General features: G+C 35.1%; 1 protein-coding gene across 1 annotated transcript in view; it reads left to right on the plus strand.

The window, feature by feature from the left end:
• Positions 1–15,105, plus strand: part of LOC150103417 (ribosome biogenesis protein bop1) — a 128,496-nt gene that overhangs the window by 89,277 nt on the left and 24,114 nt on the right. Inside the window, exons 11-12 of the mRNA XM_090398153.1 lie at positions 200–269; positions 6,342–6,474. Coding sequence (XP_090254279.1) covers positions 200–269; positions 6,342–6,474 — 203 coding nt within the window. The remainder of the gene's footprint in view (positions 1–199; positions 270–6,341; positions 6,475–15,105) is intronic.

The raw sequence follows: 15,105 nt of genomic DNA on the forward strand, positions 1-15,105 counted from the left end.
AAGTATAAATTTTTGTGATGTTTCTTCACTAGCCTGAAATGTATATTCCTTATAGATATTTGTCTTTACTAAGTGTTAAAATAATTTAAAAAAATTGTATTCCTATGTTTTCTTGATTTGGATTGTTTTTAATTTTGATGATACCTAAAGGAAACTGTTTTTTCATGAATGTAATAGGATATTTTTTTGAAACTACTAGGTTTATGAGGGACACAGTGACATTATAAGATGTGTTACTACTGAACCTGTTGGAGAATTCATAGCTTCAGGTTTGCTATTTTTCTGTTTGATATATTTATATTTCTGAATTAGTTATACCCTGATTTAGCTTTGCATTAGGACCCCCCCCCCCCCGATTTACATATTTGGTACTATAATGAAGTACCATGTGATATCAAATCATGTGCAACTACTATAAAAATGGGGAAACATGGCAATGTAAGCCAGTTTGACCACAGGTAGATAGTTGGGGCTCGGAGGGCAGGTGCCAGTATTTCAGAAACAGTTGCACTTATTGGTTGTCCCTGTTCTGCTGTAACAAGGGTGTACCAGGATTGGATTAACCATGAACAGACATCCACCAGAACAGTTCATATTGTCCAGCCATGCATGGCTGATCCTAGAGGTGAGTGTCGGGGGTCATGACTGGTATCTCAGCAACAACAACATGCAACAGTCACACCGTTCACACACCAGGGGGGGGGGGGGTCATGACTGGTATCTCAGCAACAACATGCAACAGCCACACCGTTCACACACCATTACAATATCTGATTCTCAGAAACTGAGCTCGGGGCACAACATAAAATCCTGGAAGTTGTTCAAATTTAAACGGGGGCAGTTTCCCCCATTTCCACATGCACCATATCTTGCTTTGTCTAGGGTTCCATAGACAGAGACCAACAATGGTAACCATGAAGACAGCCAGGCATTGGAAACACCTTGCATGGGCCAAGGAATGTCGGCAATGAACCCTTGATAGATGGAAGAAGGTCGTCTGGAGTGATGAGTCCCATTTCCTGATGCACCATGTTGATGGATGGGTTCGCATTTGGCATAAACACCATGAAGTCCCTTGTTGCACAGTTGTGGCTCAACAGGCCAGAGGTGGTGTTATGGTCTAGGGAGGTTTATTTTGTTATACAAGCCCGATGACAATGCACCTTGTCGTTGGGCTTGTATAACTACTGAGTGGTTGGAGGAACACGACAACAAATTCATCACATTACCTTGGTCCCCAAACTATCCTGATTAACCCAGTTGGACATGTATGGGATATGCTAGAAAGGGGTATGAGAGTGGAATGAGCATGAACTGATGGAGTTGCTTCAGCAGACATGGGTCAAATTATGCATCGAGAATGTTCAACACCTTGTGGAAATTGTTCCTAGACATCTGTGAGCCATGATTGCACAGAGAGGTTGACCAACATGTTATTTGGTGGGTGTTCCTAATGCATAGCTAACTGAGTGTATGTATTCTATGTATATCATCACTTACTCTTTTCAGACTCAGCAACACTGCGTACATCCCAGGCCATCCCATTCCCATACTGATCATCCTCATACTCACATTCACTATTACAGGTAACCCTCATATAATGCGGATGTTAGGTTCCGCAGAAATGCCGCGTTATATAAATTGCGTTATGTGAGTCTCAGATTGCATAGAAAAAGTAGGGTTATGTTCCAAAATCTTTTTAATTATATAAACAACAATGACATATCCAACAAAAAAAATTTTTATTTAATTCAGGTAATTCATGTAAGTTAAGAAAACATATAAACTATGAAACAAATACATAGTATAAAAATTACAAATGATACTTAAACTTCATTGCACATAATGCATAAATGTTTTAGGCAAAATAAAATAATGCATATATTAATCTTTCATAGCACGAGAATTTGAGAATTGGTTAATAAACACTGGTTTTGTCATGTAATCACCTGATGCATTACTATAAAACAGTAGAGTAATTCTATCTTTGGAAACTTTGAATCCAGGAGCTGATCTTTCATTTTTCGAAATATAGGTGCATTTTTGCACTTTTTTCCAATATAACCCGGATTCATCTGCATTGAACACCTGATCTGCACTATAAATGTTTATAAACTTTGATAGTTTTTTGTTTAATAAGATTTCCATCCATTTCCATTAGAATATCGCGTACACGAGCAACGCTCTTTGCACTTATCATTGACCCAGCAATAAACACTTTCTCGGATTTTATGTTCATTTTGTTTGATTGTTCGAATTGTTGATTCGTTTAAATTCAAAGTCCCTGAAAAAACTCCTGGTTTTTCTCAATTTTTCAACCGATCCAAGATTTTGAATATTTTTCTTTGAGAGAAATTAATTTCGATTTCATTGTTGGTTTTCCCCTTATGTTGCAGTTTGTGGCCATTACTATAAAAATAATTTTTTACACAAAAAAGCAAGCATTACATATTGTATGTAACTCACCAGAAAATAAAGTGCTCAGCTTGAGATGAACACACTTATGATTTTTAATGCACTTTCCTGGCAGAAACGAGGACAATTTTCAACAATAAACGTTTTATACAGTAAACAACATGCGTGCTAAAGGGTATTTCTCCTAATATTAATTCGCTACTTATAATTACATTATGGATACAGGCAGACACAAATTTAACGAAGATAAAATTTGATTTTTAAGTTGCGTTGTAAAACACATATGAAAAGATAAAGGATTACTACAATTTGTAGACCATGTTGTATAAGTATTGCATTCAACAAGGATTAGTACAATTTTAGACTGCGTTATACAAGGGTTACCTATACTTCCAACATCCATCCTTCTTATGCTGTGTCCTCCCTGTCCATCTTATATTCTTGTTCTATTATTATCACTCACATTACTACTATTCTCATTTACAATCATTTCAGTCTCACCAGTTCCTTTTTCTTCACCTCTTACTTCCTCTGCTCTCTTACTCACATTATTCATTGTTCCTCCTTGCAGCAATAGTCTCTCTAACTGACTCACACCAAATCCATTCAAATGCAATCTGTCACTTTTGGCATTCCCATCCTTTCCTCTAATGCCTCCCATACGCTCACAAACTCCACTCCTTTCTCCTCACACAGCTCTGCCACATACCATTAATGATCCCTTCTTTCCCTCTCAACTCACTATTATCATACCTAGGCAACACACTGGCTACTGTTTCAAACACACTATTATTTCCACTCTCCTCAATAACCTCCTGATATTCATTCTTGCATGCTCTTTATGTCCAGCTGAGTTATTTGTTCCTACAACCACCACCAGCAGCTCTTCTGTTTCTGTTATCTAGAGAATCAATTATCCTGCTAATTCTCCCTTCTGGAAAACACACCTTAATTTACTACACATTAAATAAACAATTTACATCCTTAAATTCATTATAGAAATAGAATCAAATGAAATTTTATTATTTATGTCCTTTTAAAAAGAGAAACGTTTGGCTCTCTATCAACTTTCATCTACTGCAAACCTCTCGATGCTTACAACCCAAAAAATCATTCAAAAAACTGTCAGTTGTTTTTCTCCTAATTCCATGAGAGTTGATGACTCATATGATATTGTCTCTATATATTAGAGCTGCGACTGAACACGTGTTGCTTCTGTCCAAAAGAAATTTCTTCTTGCAACCATTTTAAGCCTATCTATCAGCTCAGCTCTTCGTTACCTTCTCCAAAGGAAAGTGCAGCTGTTATTGTTACGTGGAATCATATTGTTTATAATGGCAGTGTGTTTATTTTGGACAAATCTGGCATTGCTGAATGTGAAATTAAATTACTACAAGAAGCAACCAGAAATTTAAACATATATTCAGAAATAGTGCTGAGTTCCTTCACCATCATAAGCTCAATCATCATTGATGGACTGTGTATACCAGAAGTTTGGGAAATTGTTAAAAATAACTGTTATTTAATTATTGTTTATTTATTTATTATTATTTTTAATACACACACGTATATATCAGATCCTAATAGTATAATATTTGACTGGCACTCTAGTGACCACAAGCAAAAGGATATAATTCATAATACATTTGCATTGTTGTTTTTGAATATTTATTAAATTTTTTTTTTTCACTGTGCATACATGTTTTTTTACTATACTGCTTTCTCTAACTCAGTGGTTGATATCGACCCCAAGGGGTCGATATAACATTGTTAGGGATCGATTGGGGGTTGATAGAAATATATAAGACATCATTGTATAGGTAATATTTAATTCGGTTAACTTGAATTATCTCCATCCTGAATGACAACGCAATTAAGAGTGAATCGTGGGAACAGCGACATGAATAGGACCTGTAAGATGGAGAGGTCATGAAAATAGTTACGGAGGCCAATCAAGTAGGCCAAAATGACGTATTTTCTTCAGAGTTTGCCACTGTATTTCCAAGGTTTGATTCCTGTTCTCAAACTCTTTCATTTTTTCTTCAATAATCTTTGTGTATTTTAGTCTACAGTTCACATCTGAGAGCTGCTCAACTTTTATTCGCTTTAAAACTTTCTTACATGTTATTCTTTTTAATATGAAATTCAATTTTTCCTGCTCAAGACTAAAAGTGATCACTTCCAATTTCAAATCCTCTGTACACTCTGGTGTCCTGCACCTGGGAGAAAACATCACTATCAACAATAACATAGTCATTGAGGCTTTTCTTATTCCTTGCCTCTTCTCTCCATGTGAATTTGTGCACATTTTTATGTTGGAACGTGGTGTTAGTAATAACCAGTCCATGTCCTGAGCAGAAATCCAACCGATATTTGCCATTATTATTAGCTTTGCTCTTTTCTCCGAATTTTCCCAAAATATTTTTTTATGTCTCACAATCATTTCCTACTCTGCTATTTAGATCCCCAACAAGGACCAACTTTTCCTTTTTCATTGTGTTAGTAGCTTTCTCTAGAGCCTCAAAAAATTCCTCCATTTCTACCTTAGTAGAGCCTTCTGTGAGACCATAGGCACAAATAAGACTCAATGTCCAGTTCCTCATTCTAATATTTGCCCATATCACTCTACTTGACTGTCTGCCATTCAAGAAGATTAGCCTCATATTTAATGTTGAATACTATGGCTACTCCTTCTTTTCCTTGGTTGTCATTGCCTGAATATAACATTTTGTATTTATTGCTCAGAAAGATCTCACCAGTTTTTGTCTTTTTTGTTTCAGTCACCCCTATAATAATGTCGATCTGGTACTTATCTAATTCCTCAGCTAGCTCCATTTCTTTGCCATTCAGGCTTCTTATGTTGATAGTACCGATCTTCACTTCTGGTGATATTGAGTTGGGGTTTGTTTTCAGATTTGTTCAGTAACTGACTTTTTGCTGTTTGCCCTGGTTCCCTGGCAGAAACAACGGTGGGGGTGGGGCTTGTTTAACTGGGCGATGCCCCACTTGCCATGAAATTTTGTCATGTTATACCATCATTTTGTATTTTGGTTTAACCAATAAGAATACAATTTGGTTGGCTAAATCCCAAATTGCCAGCCCATCTTTGTTCGTTCAGTATCCAGGTAAATACCCAACAGGATGCACCACGAAGTGAGGATTGGACATTAGGTCAGAAGCAATGGTCGGTTCTCCGCATTCCTTTAAAGGTCATGTGGAGGTCTCCTCTCAGTTATACATCTTTGACCCTTAAGCACACTGGGAGTTTTTTCTTGCGTAATGAAAATCCGCCACCATCACTACCTTTCTTATTGGAGGAGACTTGAACAGCTATGTGGAGGTCTCTTTTCAGTTATACAGCTTTGACCCTTAAGCACACCAGGAGTTTTTTCTTGCATAATGAAAATCTGCCACAATCACTGCCTTTCTTATTGGAGGAGACTTGAACAGCAGCATATTGGAATTGGATTATCTAACCTTTTTTTACTCAGCAGTGGTATCAAATGTACAATAGATTCCTGACCTCTCATTGATGGCATTTAAAAAAAAAAAATATTGTGAATGCTAATTAATATAAAGATGTGAAAACAGTTAATATACATCTGTTGAAATGTGTCAGATATAATACTGCTGAAAGGTATTTTAGTAACTGTTTGCATTGTACAATACATAATACGTCAGTAATTTGTTTGTCTAATTTCTCAATTTCATAAAGAAATACACAGTAATTTGTGTGCCTTTTTGTAAAATTAAAATGTTATAGGTCTGAAATTCAGAAACTTAAAAAAAAATTGCTTATTCTACCCATTTTTCCATAATGAAAGTTTTATTATTTTAATCATTTCACTTTAACTGTTCAGGATTTTTATTGTAATATGTATATATAGGTGGGTATTTTACTTATATTTTTCCTTTAATATTATTAGGTAGTGATGATCATACAGTTAAAATTTGGGAAGTTCGCACAGGTCGTTGCAAAAGAACCATTCAGTTTGAGAATATAATAAAAGGTTTGTCTTGGTGTCCAAATCCAGCCCTTTCTCTTTTAGCTGTTGCAGTGTAAGTGCTTTCAGTTTATTATATTCTATTATATTGTACAATTTTCTTGGAATAATGGAATAATGTTTCCTTTTATTGTATACAGTGCCTTAATAACATCACGTGATGAGAACAGTTTTTTTTTTTAAAGTGAAGAATGTCAAATACAAATCTTTACCATTTCTTGTAACATCTTCAGTTTGACTAGAAATTTAGAAATTCAAATGCAGATAATTTGCACACACACACATGGGGCTAGGCATTAAAGAAGACAGCTGATAGATTACTAGATACATAGACATGTTTTGATGAAATTTGAAGAGAAAAAAAAAAGAGCAGAGTTAAAAATAATGATAAGTATGCTTGCTGGATTTCTCATCCATACATGATCTGGTTATTGCTAATTTGTGCACATCTTCATTTGCACAAATTAGCAATTTTCATATTCATATGGTCAGAAGGCACAAGAAATAAGAAAAATCTTGTCGTGTTATTGTTAATAGTGATATTTTCATGCAGGTCCAGAACAAAAGTATACTACAGATTTAAAGTAGGAAGTAATCACTATTTTGTTTTGAGCAGGATAAAATTGAAAAACTTATTGAAAAGAGAAATGTGGAATGTTATTATAATAAATTTAGTTTAATCCTTTATCCAAGTGTAAGCAAACAAAAGTTTTCACCTGAAGTATCTTCAGGACTGAGGCAACTCGTGGTAAATGCAATCTAACTGAGTGAAAAAAAACTTTCAACATCTTTCTCTAAATCCAGACTAATTTAATAATAAGGTGAGACACCTTTTGGCAACTCGTGTAGGTAAATATGACTTCTCCATTCAACCGAAGAGGCATGTGTTCTGCAAGGATGGAGAAATCAGGATGGAAAAATCCAGCACAGAATAATAAGTTTAGTATCACCACCTCTGGGTCTGGCTCCCACTGACGAGACCTCAATAAAGGTTGAAACTGGTCTGGGTAGTGGCCCTTCCCTTAATGCTATACATTAAGGGAAGGAGATGTGTTTTGCATTATGGGAGATACTAAGACAAGGAGTGATGAGAGCTTGGTCGACCTTTACCATGAGTTGCCTCAGTCCTGAAGATACTTCAGGTGCAAACTTTGTTTGCTTACACTTGGATAAAGGATTAAACTAAATTTATTATAGTCTAACCAAGTGAAAAAAATTTCAAAAAAAAAAAAAACAAATGTGGAATGGAAAAAATCTCAGCAACTTTCAGAAGTGAATTATTGGTAGACCCCCAAAGAAAACATTGATCGATTCAACCGAAGAGGCATGTGTTCTGCAAGGATGGAGAAATCAGGATGGAAAAATCCAGCACAGAATAATAAGTTTAGCAAAAGTTCCTGAGTCAACGTATGTTCTGAGAGAATATAGACAAAAATCTTTAAAAAAAAAAAAAAAAAAAAAGCAAACCTCTGTGTAAAACCAGCTAAATAAAAAGTGCAAACGTTATGGAAAGACTTTGGTAAGAACATTGACAATAAATATCAGGAAGGTGGTAAAATGTGCTGGTAGGCTATTGAAACGTAAAAGTAATCAGAGATGATAAAGGTGATATGAAAACTGGAGATAAAGATATCCTTGATGCATGGAGAAAATGAAAGAGTTTGAGAACAGGAATCAAACCTTGGAGATTCAGTGGCAAACTCTGAAGGAAACATTGATTGATTCTGCCAGAGAGGCATGTGGTGAGGTTGTGTGCAAGGATAAAAAAATCAGAACTCCCTGGTGGACACAGGAAGTTAAAGAGGCAGTGAAGGAAAAGAAGAAAGCATATCAAAAGTTCCTGGCAAATAAGTCAGCTTTGTCTCTTACAGAATACAGAGACAAATGTAAGAAAGCTAAACAGTGTGTAAAACTAGCTAAACAAAAGTCATGGGAGGACTTTGGCAAGAATATAGAAAATAAATATCAAGAAGGTGGCAAAATATTCTGGAGGTTGTTGAAGAAGCTTAGGAATGGAGGAAAGAGTGCTGTAAAAGGAATTAGAGATGATAAAGGTGAAATGAAAACAGGAGAAAAAGATATCCTTGAAGTATGGAGTAATTACTTTGAAAAACTGCTAAATGAAACAAACAGTGATGACAGCATAGTGATAAAAAACACTGACCAGGCATGCAGTCAGGAATACATATCCATACTTGAAGTAGAAAAAGCCGTCAAAGGCTTGAAATGTGGAAAGGCAGCAGGAGTAGATGATATTCGACCAGAAATGCTGAAGTATGGTGGTATAAGAGTCTTACAGTGGCTGCACTGCATAGTTCAGAAAGCCTGGACAGACGGACGAATTCCCGATGATTGGAGTAGAGCTCTCATAGTTCCCATATATAAAAAGGGAAATAAAACTGAATGTGAGAATTACAGAGGTATTTCCCTACTGAGTGTTCCTGGCAAGATCTATGCAAGTATACTTGAGAAACGGTTGAGAAGAATTGTGGAAGAAAAGCTTGGTGAAGAACAAGCTGGATTCAGGCCAAATAGAGGTTGTCAGGATCAGATCTTCACTTTACGACAAATAGTCGAGAAAGCATGGGAATATAACAAAGATCTGTATTTAAGTTTTGTCGATTTGGAAAAGGCATATGACAAGGTGCCAAGAGAGAAGCTATTCAATACGCTGCAGTTATATGGTGTCAATGGGGCATTATATCAAGCAATACTTAGTCTTTATTTGAGTTGTGAGTCAGCAGTTAGAATTGAAGGAAGTACAGGAAGATGGTTTAATGTTAAATCTGGTGTGAGACAAGGATGTACATTATCCCCTCTGTTATTCATTATCTATATGGATCACATTATGAAGGAATGTGGTATTAAACCTGATATCAAAATTGGAGATGTTAATGTCAGCTCTATGCTTTATGCAGATGATGTTATACTTCTAAATAAATCCGCTACAAGTCTGCAAGATTCTCTGACCAAATTGAATAGCTGTTGTAATAGATATGGTATGAAGGTCAGCAATAAAAAGACAAAGACAATGAAAATAGGCAGAATCATTGAAAATGTCAACTGTGCTGTGAATGGAGAACCTGTGGAACAAGTAAAACATTTCAGCTATTTAGGCACAATTTTTACTGAAGATGGTAAACTTAATATAGAAATCGACAACAGAATCAGCAAAGCTGGTTTCGTGGGAAGTCAATTGAATAAATTCATATGGAATAAGAAAGAAATTAGTCGGAACACTAAATTAGCTGTATACAAGACTGTGTTCAAACCAATTTTAACTTATGGATCTGAGAGCTGGGTCAGAAGTAAAACACTTGACCAAAGACTAGAGACCGCAGATATGAGAGTCCTGAGAAAGATTAGAGGCGTGAACAGATGGCATCAATGGCAATATCACATTAAAAATGAGGATATTAGGAAAGAACTTGACATTGTCAGCATCCAGGAATGCATTAGCAGAGCTAATCTCAGATGGTATGGTCACTTAAATAGAATGGGAGAGGAAAGATTAGCAAAACAAGTGTTCTCTGCCAGGTTGGCAGGAAAACGACCCAGAGGAAGACCAAGATATAGGTGGATTGATACGGTACAAAGTGCCTTAGATGATAGAAATATAAGATGTGATAATGTTGGAGTCTTGACAAGTAACAGACTGATTTGGAGGAAAATTGTAGATAGGAAGTTAGTAATGATGTAATTTTTTCATGTAGTACTGTCATATCCTGTACACCCCTTGAGGGTACATGGCAGGAATTTGATGATGATGATGCATGGAGTAATTTCCTCAAAAGATTGCTAAACGAAAAAAACAATGACAGCACAGTGGTAGAAAACACTCAACAGGCATGCAATCAGGAATATATATCCATACTTGAAGTAGAAAAACCATCAAAAACTTGAAATGTGAAAAGCCAACTGGAGTAGATGATTTTGAGAAAAGGATAAGAAAAATTGTGTAAGAGAGAATGCATGGAAAAGAACAAGCTTGGCTCAGGATACACATTGAAAACATCAACATCCTAATTGCAGAATCTATAGAACAAATAAAACATTTTGACTATTTAGCATAATTTTTAGTGAAGATGGCAAATTAAAATATGGAAATAGAATATATAATTAGCAGAGATGCTGTAGTGGGAACTCAACTGAATAAATTTATATGGAATAAGGGAGAGATTAGTCGAAACTAAATTATCTATATATTTGACACTAATCAAACTAATTTCAACATATGGATCTTGAATTGGGTTAGAAATAATACACTTGACCACAGATATGAGAGTGCCGATAAAATTAATGGAGTTAACAGATGGCATCAGTGGCAGTATTGTATTAGAACAAGGATATTAGGTAAGAACTTGACATTGTTAGATTCAGGAATGTTTTAGCAGAATTAATCTCATGTGATATGGTAACAGAATGGGAGAGGAACAGTTATCAAAATGAGTGTTTTTTCCAGGCTGGCAGAAAAACTTCCCAAAGGAAAACCAAGGCCTAGGTGGTTTGATACAGTAAGAAGCGCCTTAGACCAAATATAAGATCTGATAATATTGGAGTCTTGACAGAAAACAAATTAATTTGGAGAAAAATTGTTGTTTGGAAGTTGGTAATGATGTAACCTTTTTATGTGGAATGGTATAATATCCTGTACCCTGCCTTGAGGGTACATATCTGAAATTTTATGATGATTGATGGAGCAGAAGTTCTTGATTTTGCCTCCTCTCTTGTGTAGTTGATATAAAACTTGATTTCATTACTGCAGCTGCCTGCTTTACATGATACTAGCTTCTGCATTTCTGTAAATTTTATTTTAAATCCTAAAATAAAATCACAGTCAAATCCACTTGATTGCCTCAGACAACACAGCAGTGTTTTCTTTTAGATGAAACAAGTCTTTAACCCACATGATCCAGTACAGATCACTGAATATCACTCACAGTTCACTGAACTTACAAGATTTCCTGTTAAAAAATAAATATATTAAACATAATAAATATTAAACAAAAACATGCATTTCTTCAAGAAAATGCTTCAAGAAACCAAGAGATAGTATGAAGAGTTTTAGTTCGGAGATGTCATTTCTTGGCATCTCCGAACCTGGTTTAAGAATCTTAAGAAATAAAACTTGATACCATCATTCTTTCCAGTCAATAAACTCTCATCTTTGCTATATTATGACAGATGATCTACTTATCCTTCCAAGCCTAAGTTCTGTGTTATTGTAATCTGCTTTATTTCATAAGACTGGTCATTTTTGGAAAAAAAGAATACAATATAATATTACTATAAGCTTTTTTTATTTATAATATTTTTTTATTATAAATATTTTTTGTTTATAATATATATATATATATATATATATATATATACAGTAAACCCTCAATTTGGACAAAATTTCTGGTCTATATGTAACGTATGAAAATTAATACCCTGTTAATTTTAAAATACTTTTAACCAAGATTTGCTTATAATTAAATTAACAGATTATTTTTTGTTATTTTCAACAAATTTTGGCGAATAGGCCATCATATGTTGGAAAAACACTAGTAATTTAGCCGACATAAATGAGTCACCTCTCATAAAACATGTTCGGCGAATAATTAGGACACAATCGCACTGTAATTGGTTCTTTTGTCACAGTTGGCGTGACTTTCTGTGGCAGTTTTATTACACACAATTTTGTAATTTTAGGCAGTTAATTATAAAAAAAACAGCAGACTTCAAAAGTTCAAAAAAACTTAATAGTTTTTTTCAAAGCATGATTACCTAAACTAAGCACCTCAACGTCAAACATTAACTTATCTAAAAGTGTGAAAATTGTGTGTAAAACAATTTTTTTTTGTTATTACAGTGCTAATATTGATAAAATTGCAGTATAATGTTACAGATATTTTTATTTTAAAAAATTTGCAATTTAACAGATCCTTATCCCCTATTAGTTTGTTAAATCGAGGGTTTACTGTGTGTGTGTGTGTGTGTGTGTGTGTGTGTGTGTGTGTGTGTGTGTGTGTGTACACAGTAAAACCCTGAAGTTACGCGGTAGGTGGGACCAACAGAAAACGTGTAAGTCGAATTCACGTAACTCGCGTTATAATTTTGCATGTAATTTATATATACAAACATACGATTGGGACCAAAGGTTTACAAAAACACCTATATTTTTTAAGAAATATAATCATAATTGTAGTTTTTCGTACATAAAAAAAAGAAAGTTATTTCGATGTCGATGGTTTCATAAAATCTAATAGATTTATCTGACGGCATAATTTCTTTTTCTTGTCATGCAAAATTTCTTCATAGCAAGCTAATGATTTTTTTATTCCTTGCCTTGTGGCTACAATTCATTCCTTGTTAGAATCTATGTCCTCCAAAAATCTGTAAACCTTTCTTTTATGATTGTTCTTACTGTGGATTCCTGTAGATCAAACTTCTTTGCTAGCTCACAAATTTTCATTCTGCCTTCAAAATCCTTAATAATGTTGAGTTTTGTTTCCAAAGTCAATGTTTTCCTTTTCTTGCTAGCTGTAGAAGAATCAGACTTGCTTCTTTTGGATGACATTATTATTTTTTATGTGATAAAATTTTTATCAAGAACATAACATTAAACAATCGCAAGGTTTGTAGGCTATGAAAATCGTGTATGAATGGAGACCATGCAAAACACGTCGGTGCTTGTTCACAGCATGTGCGACACTGGGGAATGTGGCCGGCGCCTGAAAGATACGGCTAGTGGTGAGGTGTGAAGCGGGACGGAAATACATACATATAAGAAACCGCGAAACTCCGGATTCGCGTAAGTCGGGGTATGACTGTATATGTATATATATGTTAAAGATACCAATCTATTTTAAACCCTGTTTTACTCTATTTCCCAAGTAAGCAAACAGACAAACAAGTCAAGTTTGTGCCTGCAAGTGTTGCAAGTCTAGCTGACCTTGCACGTAGTGCAAGACCAAGGCAACTCATGGTAAAAGTAGAATAAGCTCTGAATACTAATCTTAATATTTACCTTTAATGCAAAGCACATCTCCTGGAGGAGATGTATGGTGCTTTGTATTAAAGGCAAGGGGCCACTACCCAGACTGGTTTCGACCTTTATTGAGGTCTCATCAGTGGGAGCCAGGCTAGAAATACCAAGATTTTAGTTATACAGAGCTTATAAGTATTTTACCAGAACAAGTTACCATAAGGTATTTTAACCTTATTAAATAAAAATCTCAGGAGGAGAAGCTAAAAAAAAGTGGCATTTTTGTTTTTATGTGAATTTCATATTAGAAAGGTTGTAATCCTATTGTAATTCAGTGTGGTGAGTTAAGTGTTAGGTAAGAACACTTCTCAAGAGACAAACATGGTAATTTTTCAAGCTACTTTGGCTCATCATTAAACAGGATAGTATTTGTCTCAAACAGGATGATAAAAATTGTCTGCATTTAATGATATTTACAAATGTACAAACCCACAGCTGTTTTTGAAAATTGATGTACTGTCTATTAAACTTACTTTTCTTAAATTAGACCCAGCATAATTTATTTTAATAAGGGAATACTGTGAGTAGACATAATTATAAAATTGATAACGGAAAAAATCACGTAAAAAGATTATTTAATAGTATAATTTTCGCCTATGTGTCACAGACATCTTCAGTACATTTTAAGCTTCATTTTGGAAGTGACAATTCCAAAAAGCTCCACCTAAGTAGCTAATGTAAGATAACTAAAAAGTTCAATAAAATTTCCTAATTAAAAAAATAAAATAAAAAATTATATATACAATAAAAAGTTAGGGGGGTGTTTAAGGGTCAAAGCTGCATAACTGAGAGGAGACCTCGACATAGCCTTTCAAGGAATGCGGAGAACCGACCAGGGCTTCTGACCTAATGTCCAATCCTCACCTTCTCGTGGTGCACCCTGTTGGGTATCTACTTTGATACTGAACGAACAAGGATGGGCTGGAAATTTGGGATTTAGCCGACCAAATTGTATTCTTATTGGTTAAACCAAAATAAAAAATGATGGCACAACATGACAAAATTTCATGCCGGCTGGAACGTCGCCCGGTTAAACAAGGCCCCCGTTGTTTTCGCCAGGGAACCAGGGCGAACAGCGAAAAGTCAGCTACTGGAACAAATCTGAAAACAAACCCCAACTCGGCATCACCAGAGTTAAAGATCGGTACTATCAACGTAAGAAGCCTGAATGGCAAAGAAATGGAGATAGCTGAGGAATTAGATAGTACCATATCGACATAATACGGGAGACTGAAACAAAAAAGACCAAAACCGGTGAGATCTTTCTGAGCAATAAATACAAAATGTTATATTCAGGCAATGACAATCAAGGAAAAGAAGGAGTAGCCATAGTATTCAACACTAAATACGAGGCTAATCTTCGTGAATGGCAGTCAGTCTCAAGTAGAGTAATGTGGGCAAATATGAGAATGGGGAACTGGACAATGAGACTAATTTGTGCCTATGGTCCCACAGAAGGTTCTACTAAGGTAGAAGTGGAGGAATTTTTTCACGCTTTAGAAAAAGCAACTGACACAATGAAAAAGGAAAAGTTGGTCCTTGTTGGGGATCTGAATAACAGAGTAGAAAATGATTGTGAGACATACAAAAATATTTTGGGAAAATTTGGAGATAAGAGCAAAGCTAATAATAATGACAAATATCTGTTGGATTTCT

The sequence above is a fragment of the Typopeltis vanoorti genome, chromosome 9, assembly GCF_054136105.1.
Source record: "Typopeltis vanoorti isolate ZY-2024b chromosome 9, IOZ_Tvanoo_1.0, whole genome shotgun sequence".
NCBI lineage: Eukaryota > Metazoa > Arthropoda > Arachnida > Uropygi > Thelyphonidae > Typopeltis > Typopeltis vanoorti.